Genomic DNA, 21,867 nt, shown 5'->3' with positions numbered 1-21,867 from the left:
ACACCACCACAACAAAAGAAAAGACAAAAAATACCTTGACACAAACACCACATAAACAAAAGACAAAAACCACATGATAATCTCAACAGATGCAGAAAAAGCATTTGACAAAATTCAACATCGATTCACGATAAAAACTCTTACCACAGTGGGTATAGAGGGAACATATCTCAAAATAGGAAAAGCTATTTATGACAAACCCACAGTCAATATAATGCTCAATAGTAAAAAGTTGAAAGCCTTCCCACTAAAATCTGGAACAAGACAAGGATGCCCACTCTCACCACTTCTCTTCAACATAGTATTGGAAGTCCTAGCCACAGCGATCAGACAAGAAAAGGAAATAAAAGGTATCCAAATTGGAAGGGAAGAGGTAAAAGTGTCATTATATGCAGATGATATGATACTATATATCGAAAACCCTGAAGACTCCACACAAAACTACTAGAACTGATAAATGAATTCAACAAGGTAGCAGGATACAAGATTAACATACAGAAATTGGTGGCATTTCTTTACACCAACAGTGAAATATCAGAAAGGGAATGCAAAAAAACAAACTTTTAAAATTGCAACCCAAAAAATAAAATACTTAGAAATAAACCTCACCAAGGAGGTGAAAGACTTATACGCTGAGAACTATAAAACATTAATAAAGGAAAGTGAAGAGGATTCAAAGAAATGGAAAGATATCCCATGCTCTTGGATTTGAATAATTAATATTATTAAAATGACCATACTACCCAAAGCAATCTACAGATTTAATGTGATCCCTATCAAATTACTCATGACATTTTTCACAGAAGTAGAATAATCCAAAAATTTATATGGACCCATAGAAGACCCAGAATTGCCAGAGCAATCCTGAGGGGAGAAAAAAAAAAAAAAAAAAGCAGGAGGCATAACTCTCCCAGACCTCAGACAATACTACAAAGCTACAGTAATCAAAACAACATGGTACTGGCACAAAAACAGACATATGGATCAATGGAACAGAACAGACAGCCCAGAAATAAACTCACACACCTATGGTCAATTAATCTTAAACAAAGGAGGCGAGAATATACAACAGGGGGGACTTCCCTGGTGGTGCAGTGGTTAAGAACCTGCCTGCCAATGCAGGGGACACAGGTTTGAGCCCTGGTCCGGGAAGATCCCACATGCCATGGAGCAACTAAGCCTGTGTGCCACAACTACTGAGCCTGTGCTCTAGAGCCCGCAAGCCACAAATACTGAAGCCTGCACGCCTAGAGCCCGTGCTCTACAAGACAAGCCGCCAAAATGAGAAGCCCACGCACCGCAACTTAGAGTAGCCCCTGCACACAGCAACTAGAGAAAGCCCACGCTCAGCAAAGAAGACCCAATGCAGCCAAAGATTAATTAATTAATTAATTAATTAATTAAAAAAAAAATAGAATATACAATGGGAAAAAGACAGTCTCTTCAGCAAGTGGTGCTGGGAAAGTTGGACGGCTGCACGTAAATCAATGAAGTTAGAACACACCCTCTCACCATACACAAAAATAAACTCAAAGTGGCTTAAAAACTTAAACATAAGTCATGACACCATAAAACTCCTAGAAGAGATCATAAGCAAAACATTCTCTGACATAAATCGCACCAATGTTTTCTTAGGTCAATCTCCCAAGGCAAAAGAAATAAAAACAAAAATAAACAAATGGGACCTAATCAAACTTACATGCTTCTGCAGAGAAAAGGAAACCATAAACAAAATGAAAAGACAACCTACAGAATGGGAGAAGATATTTGCAAACGATGCGACTGACAGGGCTTAATTTCCAAAATACACAAACAGCTTATACAACTCAACAACAACAAAACAAACAACCCAATCAAAAAATGGGCAGAAGACCTAAAGAGACATTTCTCCAAAGAAGACATACAGATGGCCAATAGGCACATGAAAAGATGCTCAACATCACTAATTATTAGAGAAATGCAAATCAAAACTGCAAGGAGGTACCATCTCATGCCAGTCTGAATGGCCATCATTAAAAAGTCTACAAATAATAAATGCTGGAGAGGGTGTGGAGAAAAGGGAACCCTCTTGCACTGTTGGTAGGAATGTAAGTTGGTACAGCCACTATGGAAAATAGTACAAAGGTTCCTCAGAAAACTAAAAATAGAGCTACCAGATGATCCTGCAATCCCACTCCTGGGCATATATCCAGACAAGACTATAATCCAAAAAGATACATGCACCCCTATGTTCATAGCAGCACTATTCACAATACCCAATACATGGAAACAACCTAAATGTCTATCAACAGATGAATGGATAAAGAAGATATGGTACATATATACAATGGGATACTATTCAGCCATTACAAAAACGAAATAATGCCATTTGCAGCAACATGGATGGACGCAGAGATTATCATAAAAAGTGAAATAAGTCAGAAAGAGAAAGATAGGGACTTTCCTGGTGGTCCAGTGGCTAAGACTGTGTGCTCCCCATGGAGCGGGCCCGGGTTCGATCCCTGGTCAGGGAACTAGATCCCACATGCCGCAACTAAAGATCCCGCATGCGACAACTAGAAGATCCCGCATGCCACAACTAGAAGATCCCAATGCCACAACTGAAGATCCCGCATGCTGCAACTAAGACCCGGCGTGGCCAAATAAATAAAATTTTTTTTAAAAAGAAATAGACAAATACCATATGATATCACTTATATGTGGAATCTAAAATATACCACAAATGAACTTATCTACGAAACAGAAACAGACTCATGGACATAGAAAACAGACTTGTGGTTGCCAAGGGGGAGGGAGATGGGAGAGGGATGAGTGGGAGGTTGGGGTTTGCAGATGTAAGCTATTATATATAGAATAGATAAACAAGGTTCTACTGTATAGCACAGGGAACTATATTCAGTATCCTATGATAAACCGTAATGGAAAAGAATATAAAAAAAAGAATATGTGGGGACTTCCCTGGTGCCGCAGTGGTTAGGACTCCGCCTGCCAACGCAGGGGACACGGGTTCAAGCCCTGGTCTGGGAAGATCCCACATGCCGTGGAGCAACTAAGCCCGTGCGCCACAACTACTGAGCCTGCACTCTAGAGTCTGCGAGCCACAACTACTGAGCCCTCATGCCACAGATACTGGAGCCTGCGTGCCTAGAGCCTGTGCTTCACAACAAGAGAAGCCACCGTGATGAGAAGCCCGCGCACAGCAACGAAGACCCAACACAGCCAAAAATAAATAAATAAATAAATAAACTTTAAAAAAAGAAAGAAACGAAGGTGCTAAAAAAAAAATGTGTATATACATATATATGTATGTATAACTGAATCACTTTGCTGTACAGCAGAAATTAACACAACATTGTAAATCAACTATACTTCAATGAAAAAAAAAATTTTAAAGTCAATAAAGTCACAGAAAAGGAAAAATAAATAAATAAATGGGCAGAAGATCTGAATAGACATTTTACCAAAGATGACAAACAGATGGCCAACAGGTACAGGAAAAGATGCTCAGCATCACTAATCATCAGGGAAATGCAAATCGAAACAAAAGTGAAATATTACCTCATACCTGTTGAGAATGGTTATTATAAAAAAGACAAGAAATAATAATTTTGGTGAGGATGTGGAGTACAGGAAACCCTCAAGCACTGTTGGTAAGGATGTATTAATAAATTGGTACAGCTACTATGGAAAACACTTTGGAGGTTCCTCAAAAAGTTAAAAATAAGAACTGCCATATGATCCAGCAGTTCCACTTCTGGGTATTCATCCTAAGGAAACAAAAACACTAATTCGAACAGATATCTGTATCACCGTGTTCAATGCAGCATTATTTACAATAGCCAAGATACAGAAACAACCTAAGTGTCCGCTGATGGATTATTAAAAAAAAAAAAAAAAGAAAGAAAATGTGTTCATTTACACAATGAAACATTATTCCATCATAAAAAAAGAGAATCTTGACAGTAGGGACAACACGGACGCATCCCCAGGGCATCATACTGAGTGAAATACGTCAGAGAAAGACAAATACCACATGATCTCACTTACACGTGGAATCTAAAAAAAAACAGAAGCAAAATAGTAACAACCCGAGCTCACAGATACAGAGAACAAACTGGTGGCTCTCCACCCAGAGGCAGGGTGTGTGGAGTGAGCAAAATGGATGAAGGGGGTCAACAGGTTACAAGACATTTAGTTATGTACAGCAGTGTGACTACAGTTAGTAATACTGCACTGCGTATCTGAAAGGTACTAAGGGAGTAGGCGATAAGCATTCTCATCGCAAAAAATTCTGTAACTTGTATGATGATGGATGTTAACTAGATTTATTGTGGTGATCCTTTCACAACATATAAAAATATCGAATCATGAAGCTGTATACCCAAAGCTAACATACTGTTACATGCAAAGAATACCTCAATTTTTTTAAAAAAGGGAAAAACTCAATCTAAACCTTGCACTTTATACAAAAATTAACTCAAAACGAATCATAAACTTAAAAGTAAACCATAGGGGCTTCCCTGGTGGCGCAGCGGTTGAGAGTCTGCCTGCCAATGCAGGGGACACGGGTTCGAGCCCTGGTCTGGGAAGATCCCATGTGCCGCGGAGCAACTGGGCCCGTGAGCCACAGCTACTGAGCCTGCGCGTCTGGAGCCTGTGCTCCGCAACAAGAGAGGCCGCGACGGTGAGAGGCCCGCGCACCGCGATGAAGAGTGGCCCCCACTTGCCGCAACTGGAGAAAGCCCTCGCACAGAAACGGAGACCCAACACAGCCCAAAATAAATAAATAAATAAATAAATAAAAATAAACAAAAAACAAAAAACAATACTCATCAAGTCAAATAAGCTATAAGAAAAGGGAATCAGACAAGTAGAAAGGGAAAATATCCATCTATGTTAAAAAAGAAAAAAAAAGTAAACCATAAAACCATGAATCTTTTAGAAGAAAACAGAGAAAAAATACTCAAGACCTAAGGCTTTGTGAAGAATTCTTACACACGCCTCCAAAAGCATAGTGTACAAAAGAAAAAATAATCAATAAAGTGGACTCTATCAAAATTCAAAACTTTTTCTTTGGAAAAGATATCTTTAAGATGATGAAAGAATCACTACACAGAGTAGCTCCCCTAGCCTTGGTGTCCAGGGTTTTTATTGGGGCTCCATTAATGATTGATTGATTGATTGATGGCCCACATAGCAATCTCAGTCTCCATGTCAGGAGGGGGCGTGTCTTGATGTGCTGATGGCCAAGGGCACGGCAGGGGGTGACGGGCATGGGGAGGCTACCTCGTGGCTGGTTATCTGCCCAGGAGAACTGAAAACATGCATCCACACAAAAACGTGCCCATGACACTGCACGACCCAAAGCCCCTGCCCTAAGTCACGCTGTTGGTCTTTCCGGCCCCACCAACCTCCATCCTGTGACTCTCTGGTGAGGCTTCAGCCTGAGATCCAGTGTGGTCAGCTCCCAACCTAACCAAAGACACGCCTATCAGGCATGACACAGCTCACCTCCCAGAAGCCAAGGGCAAAAGCCAGACCTCTCTTGGGCAAGGCCAAGTTCTTTCCCACACACCATGAAGTTCACTCTTTTGAACTGTACGATTCCTGCCATTTGAGAAGAGCATCCTAGGAACTTGTCGGCAAACCCCGGGGGTTTTTGCAGAATGCACTCACCATTCTGTCTCTAGAATCGATTGTTGCTCTGACCTACAGATCCCAGACTTGAGCTGCAACACGTCCCAGCTCTAGCCAGCCCCACGCGCTTCAGACCGGGCCCCACAGTCCTAACTGGCAAGAGCCAACTCCTTAATATTTATCCTGTTGCTGTTTGCCCCGGATTCGGCGGTTTCTGTACACGGACAGACTCCTTGGTTTGTTGAAAGTCAAGGGGAGATTCTGACAGCAGCCGAGGGCCTCTGTTCAGTCCTCAATGGGCTTTTCCTCCAGGTGCTGGGCTTGTCCCTATACTTAACGCCACTCAATGTACAAAGGTATATAGAGTTATAGTACCCCTAGATTTTCTCTGATTGTTTAATATATTGTGCAGTGTTTAATACACTGCACCCTTAAAGCTGTCCACCTTTATTTCGAAAATCTAAACACAGGGCCAGCATATACTTAAGTTCAGTATTTGATGGTGAAATTTAAATTTGAATAAAATAGTATACGCCCCCCAGAATAAGTGTACAATTCAGCGGTTTTAGTATACTCCCAAAGTTGTGCAACCACAAACACTGTCTAATCCTAGAACATTTTCATCACTCCCCACTTCTCCTGCATCCCTCCTCTCAGACCTTGGAAACCACTGATCTATCTCTATGGACTTGACTATTCTAGACATTTCATATGAATGGAATCATATAATAGGTAGCCTTTTATGTCTGGCTCCTTTTATTAGCATAATATTTTTATTTATTTATTTATTTATTTTTGGCTGCAGTGGGTCTTCATTGCTGCACGTGGGCTTTCTCTAGTTGTGGCGAGCGGGGCCTACTCTTCACTGTGGTGCGCGGGCTTCTCACTGTGGTGGCTTCTCTTGTTGCGGAGCACGGGCTCTAGGCACACGGGCTTCAGTAGTTGTGGCTCACAGGCTCAGTAGTTGTGGCGCGCACAGGCTTAGTTGCTCCGCAGCACGTGGTATCTTCCTGGACCAGGGATTGAACCTGCGTCCCATGCACTGACAGGCGGATTCTTAACCACTGTGCCACCAGGGAAGTCCCTATTAGCATAATTTTTAATTGAGGCATAGTTGATTACAATATTACTTTTAGGTGTACAACATGGTGATTCAAAATTTTTATACATTATGCTCCATTTATAGTTACTACAAAATATTGTACTGTGCTGTACAATAGATCCTTGTAGCTTATTTATTTTATATGCAATAGTCTGTACCTCTTCCTCCCCTACCCCTATCTTGCCCCTCCTCCCTTCCCTCTCCCCACTGGTAACCACTAGTTTGTCCTCTCTGTGAGCCTGTTTCTTTTTTGTTGTATTCACTAGTTTATTTTTTAGATTCCACATGTAGGTGATAACATACAGTGTTTGTCTTTCTCTGTCTGACTTATTTCACTTAGCACAATGCCCTCCAGGTCACTTAGCATAATGAGTTTTTGTTTGTTTGTTTGTTTTGGCTCAGCCAGGTCTTAGTTGTGGCAGGCGGGCTCCTTAGTTGCAGCTCGCAGGCTCCTTAGTTGCGGCTCGCGGGCTCCTTAGTTGCGGCAGGCGGGCCCCTTAGTTGCAGCTCACCGGATCCTTAGCTGTGACATGCGAACTCTTAGTTGCGGCATGCGTGAGGGGTCTAGTTCCCGGACCACGGATCAAACCTGGGCCCCCTGCGTTGGGAGCGCGAGTCTTACCCACTGCGCCACCAGGGAAGTCCCCTAGCATAATGTTTTTAAGGTTCAACCGTGTTGAAGTATCTGTATCAATACTTCATTCCTTTTTGACGGCTGAATATTATTCCATGGTATGGATGTTTTGTTCATCAGCTGATGGACATTGGAGTTGTTTCACTTTCTGATTATTATAAATAACGGTGCTGTGAACATCCATGTGCACGTTTTTGTGTGTACGCACGCTTTCAGTTCTCCTGGGAGGATACCCAGCCGGGAGGCAGCCTCCCCGCCTCCCCCGCCCCCACGCTCTTGGCCATCAGCACATCAAGACAGGCCCCCTCCCGGGTGGACAGAGTCAACACCCGGACTCCCTGCTGTGGTCAGCATCTGGGTCATGGGGCATCTGAGCTCTGAGAACAGACAGGGGGGCCTCCAGACTAGAGAAGGAAGGCCCTATTGATCCAAACTAGGATAGCTGCAAATCACGAAAGAAAAAGAGAGGTATCCCATCACCAAAACTAAAGAACGGAAGGACCACGAAGGGCCACCGGCTGCAGCCCAGAAGGGGACGCTTCCTTTGCCTCTGCAACACCTCCAGGGGGCGGCCATCGGGGGCGCCTGGGCCTCCAGGGAAGGGGACTTCTGCAGCGTATGCAGCCCTCCGGGCTCACGATAACCCGCCCTGTCTCCCTTGGGACAAGCTGACGTCTGTGTCCCTGGGGTGTCCCGCTCAGGGCCGTGCAGAACACTCCGCCCCCCACTAGCCGGGGGGGGGGGGGCGCCTCGGGAGGCTGAAGGCAGCACCCAGTTTCCTGAACCAGCCTCCCTTCCATATACCCCTGAAGTCTTCGCTTCAACCAAAGGCAAGCGGTTCTCCCAGTTGCTGAGCTCTGCGAAATGCCTTATGAAAAGCCCGAGAGACACCGAATCAACAGGTCCCTCCCACAGTCGGAGACACGGAATCTGAGCTTGGCCACCCCTCCCCACCCAGGAACGCGGCGACCTACCTACCGGCTCTGGTGGCTCTCCCACAGCCGCCTCAGGCCCCGGTCGGCCAAGCCCTCCAGGATGAGGAGGCGGCCCCGCCCGTCCAGCAGGTGGAAGCCGGTGAGCACGTCCAGGTCCGGCCGCTCCTGGATCTGCGCCCGCATCTTCAAGGCGGACAGGATCTGCGGGATGTCCTCCGCAGGGCAGGAGTCCAGGCCCAGGGCCCCGGCGTTGATCACGGTGACGTCCTGCAGGAGGCCGTGCAGGAGTGAGAGCTTCCTGGACGCGAACACGAAGATGACGCGGCCAAACGGGGAGGCCGTGGGGCTGGCGTCCAGGGCCTCGGTCCCGGCCCGCAGCGGCACCGCCACGCCCACCCGCAGCTTCAGCAGGCAGCTGGCCTCCAGGTAGTCGCCCGGGGGCATCGGGCCGTGCCGCAGGCCGTCTCCGGGCACCCGGAACCCCACCACCTTCCTGCTCCTGCCGTCATGGCCGAGGCGCGTGGCCTTGGGCTCGCAGCTGTGGACGGGGACGGCCAGGTTCAAGTACTTGTGGCCAAGGAGGAGGTCGGCAAAGCTGACCTGGGCAACCCCGTAAGGGTTCCACATCTTATCCTGGGTTTCAAAGGGGTTGTTCTCTGTCTCTTTCGGGGAAATTAGGGTCTGGAGGTTGAGGTACGAATCCAGCGGGTCCTCCCCAAACAGGGCAGGCTTGCGGGAATACCCCTCTGACTTGCGGTCCCGGTCATGAACTTCCACCACCATGGGGGGGCCCTCCAGGTATTCCCTCAGGTCGCTGGGGTGCATGGCCCCAAGGAAGATGACATTGACGTCCTGGAAGTAGACGTGGGTCCCATGGGGCTGGCCCTCAGTCCTGTGCACCGGGGTCCTGTGGAACTGGTACCTGCAGTACACGGGGGTGCACAGCCGCTGCAAGAGAGCAGGGGCGGCGGTCACGGGTGCGGCCGCGGGCGCCCCCTGCCGGCCCCCCTCCCCTCCAGGTGGCCCCCACCCAGGGGCTCAAGTCCCGGCCCCAGGCTCACCCCCGGCAGCCCCGGCAGCCCCTGCGGCCTGTGGTTCCTCATTCACAAACCCCAAGGACAGAGCCCACTCTGCAAGGCCACCACGAGGCCCGAGAGCCACGTGTACAGCGCCGAGCTGGCGGCTGAAGCAACTACTTCCCCCGGATGGCCAGTGCCACGAGGACAGGCCCTGTGCCTTCTTCCCGTTCCACGGCCGGGCACAGAAAGTGTGGAGAGGAGTGGCTTCTAGAACAGAGAATCCGTGTTTCCCAGACACGCATCTGGAGGGCTGGCACGGCGCACCTTTAGCATATAAAGTGACCAAGCAGAACTTGGGTCTGGGTTTAAGAGGACTCGCAGGCTGAGCTGGAGGTGGGGGGCAGGGCTGTGTCGGGACAGAAACAGGGAACCTGGCGCATGCTACGACTTTATCATCAGAAGCTCACCGTTACACAAGTGTGTGGTCCGAATGCATACTCCAAGGGTACTATTTATTTTACTATTTCTTTTACCACTGATGCTGAAATTTTATTTTAAAATAATCCTGGGTTGGTAGGGCTCCCAGGTACCTGGCAGAAATAATTAAGAAAACCTTCTGGAGAAATCCACTTCCAACCTAGGCCTCAAAGAATTCCCACAGAGAAAGTTCCATCGAACATGGGATCATAGTAAAAATCACAAAACTCCTAAGGGAAAAAGGTACCACTAGCAAAACCAGATGTACAAAGGCACAAGTATTAGAATGATCAGGTACGTAAAATAAATCTATTTGTTCGGTTTTTAAAAAGTAAAAGTATATCATCAAGGTCAAAACTATCGTATTCTATTTACTAGCAATGAAAATTCTAAAACTGAAAATTTTTAAATGTCACCTACAACAGCATCAAAACATAAAATGCTTAGGAAGAAATGAAAGATGTGTAAGACCTGTACACTGAAAACTACAAAACATTGCAGAGAGAAATTAAAGAAAATCTAAATGAAGAAATATACCATTTTTATGGTTAGGAAAATGCAATTAATTCTAGAGGAATCATAGACATAAACATAAAAGCTAAAATCATACCCCTTCTAGAAGAAAACACAGGGTAGTAACTTCATAAACTTGGGGTGGAAAAAAGATTTATTTGATATGACACAAAAAGCACTAATCATAACAGAGAAAGTTGATAAGATGGACTTCATCAAAGACACTATTAAGAAAATTAAAGTCAAGCTCCAGATGGGCAGAAAATATGTACAATGCATATATATCTGACAAAGGACTTGTATCCACAATATATTAATAAAAAGAATATCTATAAATCAATAATCAAAAAGAAAAATAAAAGAGGAGCTTTCAAATCTGGTTAAACGGAGTAAGCACACCCACCCTGCACCTCCCACTGAATACAACAGAAAGCATGCTTCAACTAAGAGTCCGCATGCCGCAACTAAGAAGCCCGCATGCCACAACGAAGGTCCCGTGTGCCGCAACTAAGATCCGGCGCAGCCTAAATAAATAAATAAATATTAAAGAAAAAAAAAAAAACCCTAGAGAGATGCACGGAGCTGCTTCTGAAAAGCAAAAGGCAGTGGGCAGACTGGAGAAAGAGACCAAACCCAGTGAGTTTCCTGGGTTTTATTCTCTTCCTGCATGTCCCAGACTAGACGCAAAGGAAGCCTGAATCCCAGAATTATGCACCAGGCGTGGAGAGACAGAGCTCCCTTTCTGTTCCAAGGAATGGGGTGGGGGAACCCTATGAGACAGAGAGAGTGGAAGGAAATCCCCTATTGCTTTTCTCTCCTGGACCTGCCCTCCGGCAAGTTCAAGTTCCCAACCTGTAATGTGTTTGCAGTGGCAGCAGCTGGGCAGGCAACTGAAAATCTGAGCGAGGGGAATCCTCTTTGAATAGATAAACTGTGATACAAACAGTGTATCAAAATGTCCAGTTCCTTGGCTCTCATGCTTGACTGATGGTCACCGAGCTCCTGTTTGTACCAGGCCCCGGGCTGGGCGCCGGGGACGCTGACACCATGGTCCCTTGTGCGGGCGACTTCAGCCCACTGGGGACATGAACTAAACATAAGGTCATGCGGTTTAAGTGGCAGACTGAACACATACATCTGGTTACACCCCTCACCGAACTCCCCTAAAACCACAGGGAATTTTTTTTTAAGACGTAAACATACAAGGACAAGGAGAAGAGAACAGAAGCCAGCATGAGCGCTGGGAGGGTGACAAGCAAGTGGTGCAGGCACAGCACAGGCGAGGAGGCCAAATCCCAAGCACGTAATGGAGAAGCTGAGAACCAGCCACATTCTCTGCAAAATCCTCGAAAGACTTAGGAACCGGCAGGACCCAGCATCTCTGGATCTGGGGGTCACAGGGAAGAGCCCAGCAAGGGAACCGTTGCGAGTCCCGAGAAGCCAGCCGGCCCAAGTGCCCTCCCCTCCCCTACTGCTTGGCGGGAGGCTGTTAGCTTGTTGTGCAGGCAAATGAATACAGGGTCCTGAGAGCTTCAAAACACGGATGAGAGAGAAAAGAGGAGACCTAAACTAATGGAGAGGCACACTGAATCCAGGGGTTGGAAGGCTCAACACAGTAAGACGTCAGTTCTCCCCAGACTGATCTATGGATTTCATGCAAAGCCAGGCAAAATCCTAGCACAAGTTTTTGTAGATAGAGACAAGCTGATTCTAAAATTTATATGAAAGGGCAAAGAAACTGGAAGAGCTAACACAATTTTGAAAAAGAAGAAGAAAGGATCCAGAAATAGACCTCTACCAGTACGGCCAACTGATTTTTGTCAGAAATGCAAAAGAAATTCAATGACAAAAAAAAAAGTCTTTTCCACAAATGGTGCTGGAACAATTAGTCATGTGTATGCAAAAAAAAAAAAAAGAACGTTAACTTAAACCTTATACATAAATTAACTCAAAATTGATTATAGATCCAAATGTAAAACTATAAACATATAGAAGAAAACCCCTGTCACCAGGGGTTAGGCGAAGAGTTCTTAGATGTGACACAAAAACACAATCCATAGAAGACAAAAATGTATAATTTAGACTTCATCAAAATTAAAATAAGAGAATAAAAAGGCAGACTACAGACTGGGAGAAAATATCTGCAAAGAATATATCCAAAAGAGGACTTGTATCCAGAATAGATTTAAAAACTCTCAACTCAACAACAGGAAAACTAAGTACTCAGTTGAGAACTTCTCTGGTGGCGCAGTGGTTATGAATCCGCCTGCCCATGAAGGGGACACGGGTTCGGGCCCTGGTCCGGGAAGATGCCACATGCCGCGGAGCAACTAAGCCCGTGCGCCACAACTACTGAGCCTGCGCTCTGGAACCCGTGAGCCACAGCTACTGAAGCCTATGCTCCGCAACAAGAGAAGCCACTGCAATGAGAAGCCCACGCACTGCAACAAACAGTAGTCCCCACTCGCCGCAACTAGAGAAAGCCCGTGCACAGCAACGAAAACCCAATGCAGCCAAAAATAAATAAATTTATAAAAAAAAAAAAAAAGAACTCAGTTGAAATGTGGGCAAAAACTTGAATTGACACTTCACCAAAGGGGCCATAAAGTGGCAGATAAGCAGATTAAGAGATGCGCCACATCACTCTGCATCAGGGAAATGCATGGTAAACCCCGATGAGATAACACTGCATACTCATTAGAGTGGTCAAAATTAAAAATAAAACACTGGCAATACCAAGTTCTGGGAAGGATAAGGAGCAGCTGGAACCCTCGCACACCACTGGTGAGAATGCAGCCATACCCTCTCCACAGAGCCCGGGAAGCCCACTTGTGGGCATTTATCCTGAAGAACTGAAGGCTTATGTTCACACAAAAGCACGTACACAGATGTTTTAGCAGCTGTATTCGTAACTGCCCCAAACCAGAAACAACCTAAACATCCTCCATGGGTTAACGGACAGACAGACTGCGGTTACATCCAGCTGCAGAATACGACTCAGCAGCAAAAAGGGATGAATTCTAGCTTGCAGGAATCTCGCCGGCATCGTGCTGAGTGAAGGAGGCTGTACGTGTTGTTCCCTGCTGGAGCAGAGGTTGTCAGTGTGGATGTTACACAATATATAACCCCATCTGTACGACAATCTTCAAAAGTTAAAACTATCACGACGAACACATCTGCGGCTGCCGGGAGTGCGGGTGGGGAAGATGTGGTCGTAAAGGGCTAGTACAGAAGAGTTTGGGGGCCGCGGTCATCGAGGTGTTCTGTATCCTCACTGTGGTTGTGAGAACACTGACCCACACATGAAGTGAAAGTTACAGAACTGTACACCAAGAGAAAACAGTCGATTCTGTAGGATGTTTTTACTTTTCTGCTTGCTATTTTAAAAATTAAAAAACCAGAGGGTCTCTGGAATGAGGGACAGCTGACGGCATTCGGCTCATATCCAAACCAGACGTATTAGGTGACCAAATGCTCACGGACCATCCAATGCAGACCCCACGTCCTTTTCATCCCTTGGATACCAGACCCTTACCCTCCAGGCGGGCAACTGGGAGAGACCTCCAGAGACCGACCTTGAGGTCTCCCCACCACCAGCCCACCGCAGCATGAGGCTCAGAACCCACAAGCCCGCTCGGCACCCAAGGCTGCTTTTGAGGCCCCCACTCTTAACTATGAGCAGCGAACCAAGGGATTAAGTCAGATGTGACGATGGAGACCAAACAAACAGAAAAACTAACTTGAGGAAATAAGGACTGTACAAACAGGGACGGCGACCCGCGAAGCAGGAAAACACTGCTGAGTCAGCGGCCCCGGGGCCACCCCCAGATCCGTGATTCTCTAGGAGGACCTCAGGACTCGGCTGTGGTCGGACCCACAGCTGGGCTTCACAAAGGCCAGAGGAGACCAGGCAAAGCCTGCAAAGGGAAAAGGGCTGCGAGGCAAAGCAGGGGGACAGGCGCCAGCTCCCCATGGCCTCCTCCTGTGTGTCCCAGGATGCACTGAGCTGCTGCACAACTGACTGTGACAACTCAGGTGATGTACTGTCCACCGGGGAGCTCACTGGAGACCTAGCACCCAGGGTTTTGATTGGGGCTGGTACTAGGCTCCCCCAGCCTGTGTCCCAATACGCCAGGCGCCCTGGAGGAAAGCATGGTCAGCACTGTTGGCAGAAACAGTCAGGCCCAGGAACCACTCTCATCAGAGAAAGATTCAAGTTCCTAGACACCTGCCAAGGGCCAGCTTTTCAAGCAGACCTTTTTATAGATAGTCACCTTGGCAATCTAGATTCAATACAATCCCTATTAAATTACCAATGGCACTTTTCACAGAACTAGAACAAAAAATTTTTTAATTTGTATCGAAACACAAAACACCCCAAATAGCCAAAGCAATCTTGAGAAAGAAAAACGGAGCTGGAGGAATCACATGCCCTGACTTCAGACTATACTACAAAGCTACAGTAATCAAAACAGTATGGTACTGGTACAAAAACAGAAATACACATCAATGGATCCAGATAGAAGGCCCAGAAATAAACCGATGCACCTATGGTCACCTAATCTGTGACAAAGGAGGCAAGGATATAAAATGGAGAAAAAACAGTCTCTTCGATAAGTGGTGCTGGAAAAACTGGACAACTACATGTAAAAGAATGAAATTTGAACACTCCTTAACACCATACACAAAAATAAACTCAAAATGGATTAAAGACCTAAATGTAAGACCGGATACTATTAAACTCTTAGAGGAAAACATAGGCAGAACACTCTCTGGCATAAATTGCAGCAATATCTTTTTGGATCCACCTCCTAGAGTAATGAAAATGAAAACAAAAAATAAACAAATGGAGTCTAATTAAACTTAAAAGCTTTTGCACAGCAAAGGGAACCAAAAACAAAACAAAAAGACAACCCACAGAATGGGAGAAAATATTTGCAAACGAAAAGACCAACAAAGGATTAATCTCCAAAATATACAAACAGCTCATGCAGCTCAACATCAAAAAAAAAAAAAACAACCCAATTAAAAAATGGACAGAAGATCCAAACAGACAAGTCTCTAAAGAATACATACAGATGGCCAAAAAGCACGTGAAAAGATGTTCAACATCTCTATCAGAGAAATGCAAATCAAAAATACAATGAGGTATCACCTCAAACCAGTCAGAATGGCCATCATCAAAAAAATCTGCAAACAATAAATGCTGGAGAGGGTGTGGAGAAAAGGGAACCCTCCTACACTGGTGGTGAGAATATGAATTGGTGCAGCCACTGTGGAGAACAGTATGGAGGTTCCTTAAAAAACTAAAAATAAAGCTACCATATGACCCAGCAATCCCACTACTGGGCATATATCTGGAGAAAACCGTAATTCAAAAAGATACATGGGGCTTCCCTGGTGGCACAGTGGTTAAGAATCCACCTGCCAATGCAGGGGACATGAGTTCGAGCCCTGGTCCAGAAAGATCTCACATGCCACAGAGCAACTAAGCCCGCGTGCCACAACTACTAAGCCTGCGCTCTAGAGCCCGTGAGGCACAACTACTGAGCCCGCGTGCCACAGCTACTGAAGCCCATGCACCTAGAGCCCATGCTCCACAACAAGAGATGCCACCTCAATGAGAAGCCTGCGCACCGCAATGAAGAGTAGCCCCCGCTCGCCGCAACTAGAGAAAAGCCCGCGTGCAGCAACGAAGACCCAATGCAGCCAAAAATAAATAAATAAATAAATAAATTTATATACATTAAAAAAAAAAAAGATACACGTACCCCAGTGTTCACTGCAGCTCTGTTTACAACCGCTAGGACATGGAAGAAACCTAATTGTCCATCGATGGATGGATAATTTATCCAGGAGTGGATAAAGAAGTTGTGGTACATATACACAATGGAATATTACTCAGCCATTAAACAGAATGAAATAATGCCATTTGCAGCAACATGGATGGACCTAGAAATTATCCTACTAAGTGAAGTAAGTCAGACAGAGGACAAATATCATACGATATTGCTTATATGTGGAATCTAAAAAAATGGTACAAATGAACTTATTTACAAAATAGAAATAGAGTCACAGATGTAGAAAACAAACTTATGGTTACCAGGGGAGAGGGGGGAGGGATAAATTGGGAGATTGGAATTGATATACACACACCACTATATATAAAATAGATAACTAACAAGAAGCTACTGTATAGCACAGGGAATTCTACTCAATACTCTGTAATGATCTATATAGGAAAAGAATGTAAAAAGGGTGGATATGTGTATACGTATAACTGATTCACTTTACTGTGTACCTGAAACTAACACAACATTGTAAATCAACTATACTCCAATAAAAATTGTTTTAAAACTGAAGGAAAATGATTTTTTAACCTGGAATTCTATACGCTAACTATCAATTAAGTATAAGGGTAGAATAAGGATATTTTCAGACATAGGAGATCATAAAACAAGTATCTCCCATTAACCTCTTCTCAGAAAGCTACAGGAGGATGTGCTCCAGCAAAATCAAAGAGGAAACGAAGCAAGAGCAAGACACAGAATCCAGGGACAGGGACCCACCAGGAGAGGAACAGGGGACTCCCAAGGTAAACAGCAGCACTAAACTGGCTGGTTCAAAATCAGTGAGCACTAGGTGAGCACCGCTGCTGGAACAAGGAAGCACAGGGCTCCTCCTGAGCGGAGGGTCGCTACCTGCACCTGAAGAACCCTGTGGTGCAGCAGAGGAGACCTCACACTTGGTAACTCCTGATCCCAGGAACCTAATCTCTTTGCTGTCTGGCTGTGAGATCCTAAATGAGGAAATGGGGTTGATAATCGTACTTCTCATGCAGGGCCACTGCGGGTGAGGGGTGACAGGCGACGGGCAGATGGCTGGGAAAAGCAGCTCTCAAACCAGCTGGGCTGGCTCACTCTTACCTCTAGTTCACTGAAGGACACAGACCGTGATGGAAGGCAGGAAACACACTTGACCTCTATGGTCAGGGGGTTTAAGTCCCGCTTTTGCTCTTCAGTCATGAGGGGAACTTCTGTTTTTAGGGTCAAAAAACAATCTAAGACGTTGGCCGACCTCCCACTGCCACGACTCACGACAGTTTGCCATCCTGCGGGGAGATACACGCAGCGTTAGAATGTTACTCAGGATGGCCCCGAGACCAGCACAGAAGGGATCAGGCAACCTGAGAGCCACAGATAAAATTACACCAAAAAGAGGAAAACTTTAAAACATAATAATTGGGAAACACCTACAGGCAGCACGTCTGCGCCACTTTTTCAACTGGGGTCCCATAGGTTCTCCAGGAGAATTTCATTTTGTGATTTCATCTTGATGATCACCTTGTGATATAAGCATTTCCTGAATCATCTGTAGGCTACAATCAGGAACAATGACGCTTGGGTCCCACCCCCAGTCTCATGGGCTTGGTCTGGGCTGTAGCCTCCACACTGGGATTTTTTAAATCTCTCCAGGTAATTCTAGAACCACCAGACTTGCGTTGCGAGTCCCATAGTTACTGGCCGTATGTGGATATTTATGTTTAAATTAATTAAAATTAAATATAATTTAAAACGCACTTCCTTTGGACTTCCCTGTTGGTCCAGTGGTTAAGACTCCACGCTTCCACTGCAGGGGGCACAGGTTCAATCCCTGGTCGGGGAACTAAGATCCCACATGCCGCGCAGCATGGCCAATAAATAAATAAATTAATTAATTAAAAGGCACTTCCTTCATCACATGAGTCCCACGTCACACGCTCAGTAGCCACGTGTGGCTATGAGCCAGACACGGAACAAGTCCTTCACTGCAGAAAGCTCTGGAGCACTTCTCCAGGCAGTTCTCTTAGACTAGAACACATACAGGAACAAACAACACCAGTGTCTGTGTTTGGTGCCCAGCGGTGTCACTTTCACTGTTGTAATCCAGGGAGGGGAGTGTAGGTACTGACGTAGAACACAGGTGGTACATTCGAGCCAAATCCAGCCTGGCACACCTCCTGCCGTGACAGTTGTGCAACAGTGCGACTGCAGAAAAGGGTGGGTGACTTGACCACTGCAGGGCACATGGGCAGCTGTGAGAACACTTTTCTCGCAAAAGGGGCCCATACATTTCACCAGGTGGAGAGACACTGGTGAAGGCCAAAAAAAAAAAAAAGAGCAAAGCTCCAGATTTGCAAGCAGATTTTTCAAACCCTAAATCTGACTGTTAGGCATCATGTGACCTACAACAAGTTAGAGGCTCTTTGAGGCTCGATTTCGTGGTGTGCAAAATGGACAGAGATACCACCTTTCTTAGGGTTAAGAGGATGAAGAGGGGTTATGTACGGGAAGGTGTCAGGAACACTGCCCTCCTAGCACAGGGTCTGTGCTCAAAAAGACCAGTTCTATTTCTTTCATGATGCTGGTAAATATATTTTTAGGGCATGTGAGAGCCCCATCACTCACACTCAGAAAGAGCAGTTGCTTCCAGAACAAGTCCTGGGCCCGAGGTGTGCACTGTCTGCCTGGGCCATGGGCATCTCCTAGGGACCCCCCACTTCTCCCTGTGACTCTCTTCAATAAACCAACTCATTAAGACCATAGCCAATTCTGATTTGTGTTCTAGAACTTTGCAAGCCTTTTCATAGAAGATTGCCCAGTTTAGAAGGACTCTCTAGTGCAAACATCTACTCATATCATCATTCAGAAATCTCAGGTGATGTCAGCCATGATCCAGGGCAGGGATCTCAACCTCAGCACTACTGACACTTGAGGACTGATAATTATTCGTCATGAGGACCATCCTGTGCATCATGGGACATTCAGCAGTGTCCCACTCCCACTTGTGACACCCAAAGATGCCTCACAGAGTGCCAAGGGTCCCCGGGGGGCATAAGTGCCCAAGGTGAGAACCACTGTCCCACGTAAGGAACAAGGTAAGGGCTAGTGGCCACCACAAGGTTTGTGCACCTACAGCTGCCGGACTTGAACATGATAGGTCCAGGGATGTCAAGTGATCGTCCAAGGACTCCTGGCCAATAAGCAGCAGAACCAGTGTCGAAACCAGTCCTGTGTGGCTAAAAGTGTGGCCCCTCCTCTATGCAGTAAACATAAGAGTTCACTCCAAACATAGAACCTTTCTAGACACTTACTGGCCAACAATATTTACCACTAAGGTATGCAAAGTCTGTGGCCTAATCTTAAATTGAAGATGGGGTTTCCCTGGTGGTGCAGTGGTTGAGAATCCGCCTGCCAATGCAGGAGACACGGGTTCAAGCCCTGGTCCGGGAAGATCCCACATGCCGTGGAGCAGCTAAGCCCATGCGCCACAACTACTGAGCCTGTGCTCTAGAGCCCACAAGCCACAACTACTGAACCCACGTGCCGCAACCTCTGAAGCCCACATGCCTAGAGCCTGTGCTCTTCAACAAGAGAAGCCACCACAATGAGAGGCCCGCGCACCGCAAAGAAGAGTAGCCCCCGCTCGCCGCAACTAGAGAAAGCCTGCGCGCAGCAACCGCGACCCAACACAGCTAAAAATAAATACAATAAAATAATTTATTTAAAAAAAATTAAATTGAAGATGACCAAAAATAATCATTCTAGCTTTGGAATAAGCTTATGCTATTCTATTTTATGGCAAAAAGAAACCTACAGTTGGCCTGCTGAGCCACGGCCACTTGCAGTCATGACCACGAGCCGTGGCCTCGGTGCCAGGGAGCATGCCCAGGGCCCTACACGCAGCCCACCCAGATGTCCGGGCGAAGCAGCTGCCACCTCCTCACCAGTAACCGGTCTGAGTTCTGCTGTGTGCAGGGCTCCCCGCTAAGCCGTTCACACACATTATCTCTCGTGATCCTTCCTACAGCCCCCTGGGGCGGGAGTTCTTGTCCCCATCTTACAGATGAGGAAACTGAGACTCAGAGAAAGCAGGCGACCTGCTGGTAAAGGGCTGAGCCAGGATTCAAAGTCTGTTTGTCACTCTCGCAACAACTGTCACTGTACAGGGCCATGGCGGCACAGGTTAAACGGAGGGGAGGCCCAGGCACCTCTTGGCTTCACCTGCTGGAAATGGTCACACCGGGCAGACCAGGACCATTCAGTGTCTCCCTACCCTCACAGCAAAGTAAGGAGCAGGTCAGGCAGGTCCCCCGGGGCCCACCCGCCTGGAGGAGCACCGGTTGCTTCTGGGTTCAAGACCAAAGAAGCATGAACCAAAGTCACTGCCCCAGGCGGGGCCACGTGGCCGCTGCGTGAAAGGCCCGGTCCTCCTGGACACGGCTCAGCAGTGGGTAAGAGTCTCTGAAAACTCACTTTGGGTGGAACTAATTTTCAAAAATCCATCTAAACGTGTGGACAAAAAAGTTAATAGTAGTTCCTCAAAACATATCGACATCAACCCAAGCGCTTGTGGGAATAAGGATTTTCCCAGCACCCCCGGCACTGGACTCTGACCCTATGGGGTTTCACTGACCCTCCGCGTCTGCCTAAGTTTCTCCAGACAGGCCAGAAGGGGGCACTCGTTCACCCTGATAGCCAAAAACCCCACAGTGAAATAAGTTTGAAATTATTTTCTCTAAAAAGAAAAAGAAGAGGGTTCCCTCCGTATTCCCTTTTTAAAACAAAGTCACATAATTTTATCCAAAATATATTCGGAGCCTTCCATGATCTAAACATATGGACATAATAAATACCTACTTATTATTTATCAAACTTAGTTTATAAACTGTGATAGATCTTGCAAAGCAAATGAAGCAAACCCCTGTTCTGCCACTGAGCTGTGTGCCCTCAGGTTTAGCTGCTTGACTTCTCTGAGTTTTGATTCCTCCCTGAAAAAATCGTGACAATAATAACCACCCCCCATACCACCAGCACCGGTTCACTGGGAAGATCAGAGTTGGTCGTGAGAAGTAAACGACAGGGCATAAATACTGGTTGCCTTTCCTCATTTCCTTTGCTAGACGTCTTTGTAAAAACCTGCGGGGACGCGTTTATACAAAGGAGCATCTTGTGTAGCAAACAAAACCGTGACGTTTCTTATTCTCACGTTTGCGTGGACTTTGGAATCAGACCTAGGTTCAAACCCAGGCTTCGCTTACTCGCTGCGTCCTCTTGGCCGACGCGTTTGCCCTCGCTGCGCCTCCCCTCGCTGCGCCTCCTCCCCTCGCTGCGCCTCCCCTCGCTGCGCCTCCCCTCGCTGCGCCTCCCCTCGCTGCGCCTCCCCTCGCTGCGCCTCCCCTCGCTGCGCCTCCCCTCGCTGCGCCTCCGTTTCCCGCTCTGTACCGTGGAGACACGCCCACTTGGCGGGGGCGGCTGACAGCGCAGGGCAGGGGCTCGGTCACCGCGAGTGTCCTTTGTGCGGGCATCCTAGCCACACGGGACACGGAGACCGGACGCTGCTGGGAACGGGTGTGGCTACCTGCGAGGAGTGGCATCACCGCCAGCTGCACGGCGAAGGTGCCCTGCTTCCCGTGGCCTGCCAGCCTGGAGTCTGTCTCCACGCGAGACTGCTCCCTCCTCCTCTGGCTTTTCCTCCCCGCGTCTGATTCTTTCCGTTTAACTGTGAAAT

At 46.7% G+C, this 21,867-nt stretch overlaps 1 protein-coding gene across 1 annotated transcript in view; it reads right to left on the bottom strand.

Moving 5' to 3' along the window:
- CFAP92 (cilia and flagella associated protein 92 (putative)) overlaps nt 1–21,867 on the bottom strand; it is a 71,880-nt gene that overhangs the window by 24,307 nt on the left and 25,706 nt on the right. Inside the window, exons 7-9 of the mRNA XM_068557913.1 lie at nt 21,718–21,858; nt 17,244–17,428; nt 8,352–9,256 (exon numbers count right to left, since the gene is read on the bottom strand). Of these exons, the coding sequence (XP_068414014.1) occupies nt 8,352–9,256; nt 17,244–17,428; nt 21,718–21,858 (1,231 nt within the window). The remainder of the gene's footprint in view (nt 1–8,351; nt 9,257–17,243; nt 17,429–21,717; nt 21,859–21,867) is intronic.

The sequence above is a fragment of the Eschrichtius robustus genome, chromosome 12 (assembly GCF_028021215.1).
Source record: "Eschrichtius robustus isolate mEscRob2 chromosome 12, mEscRob2.pri, whole genome shotgun sequence".
NCBI lineage: Eukaryota > Metazoa > Chordata > Mammalia > Artiodactyla > Eschrichtiidae > Eschrichtius > Eschrichtius robustus.
Note: the sequence above shows the minus strand (reverse complement) of the source record. Positions and strands in the feature narration are given on the sequence as shown.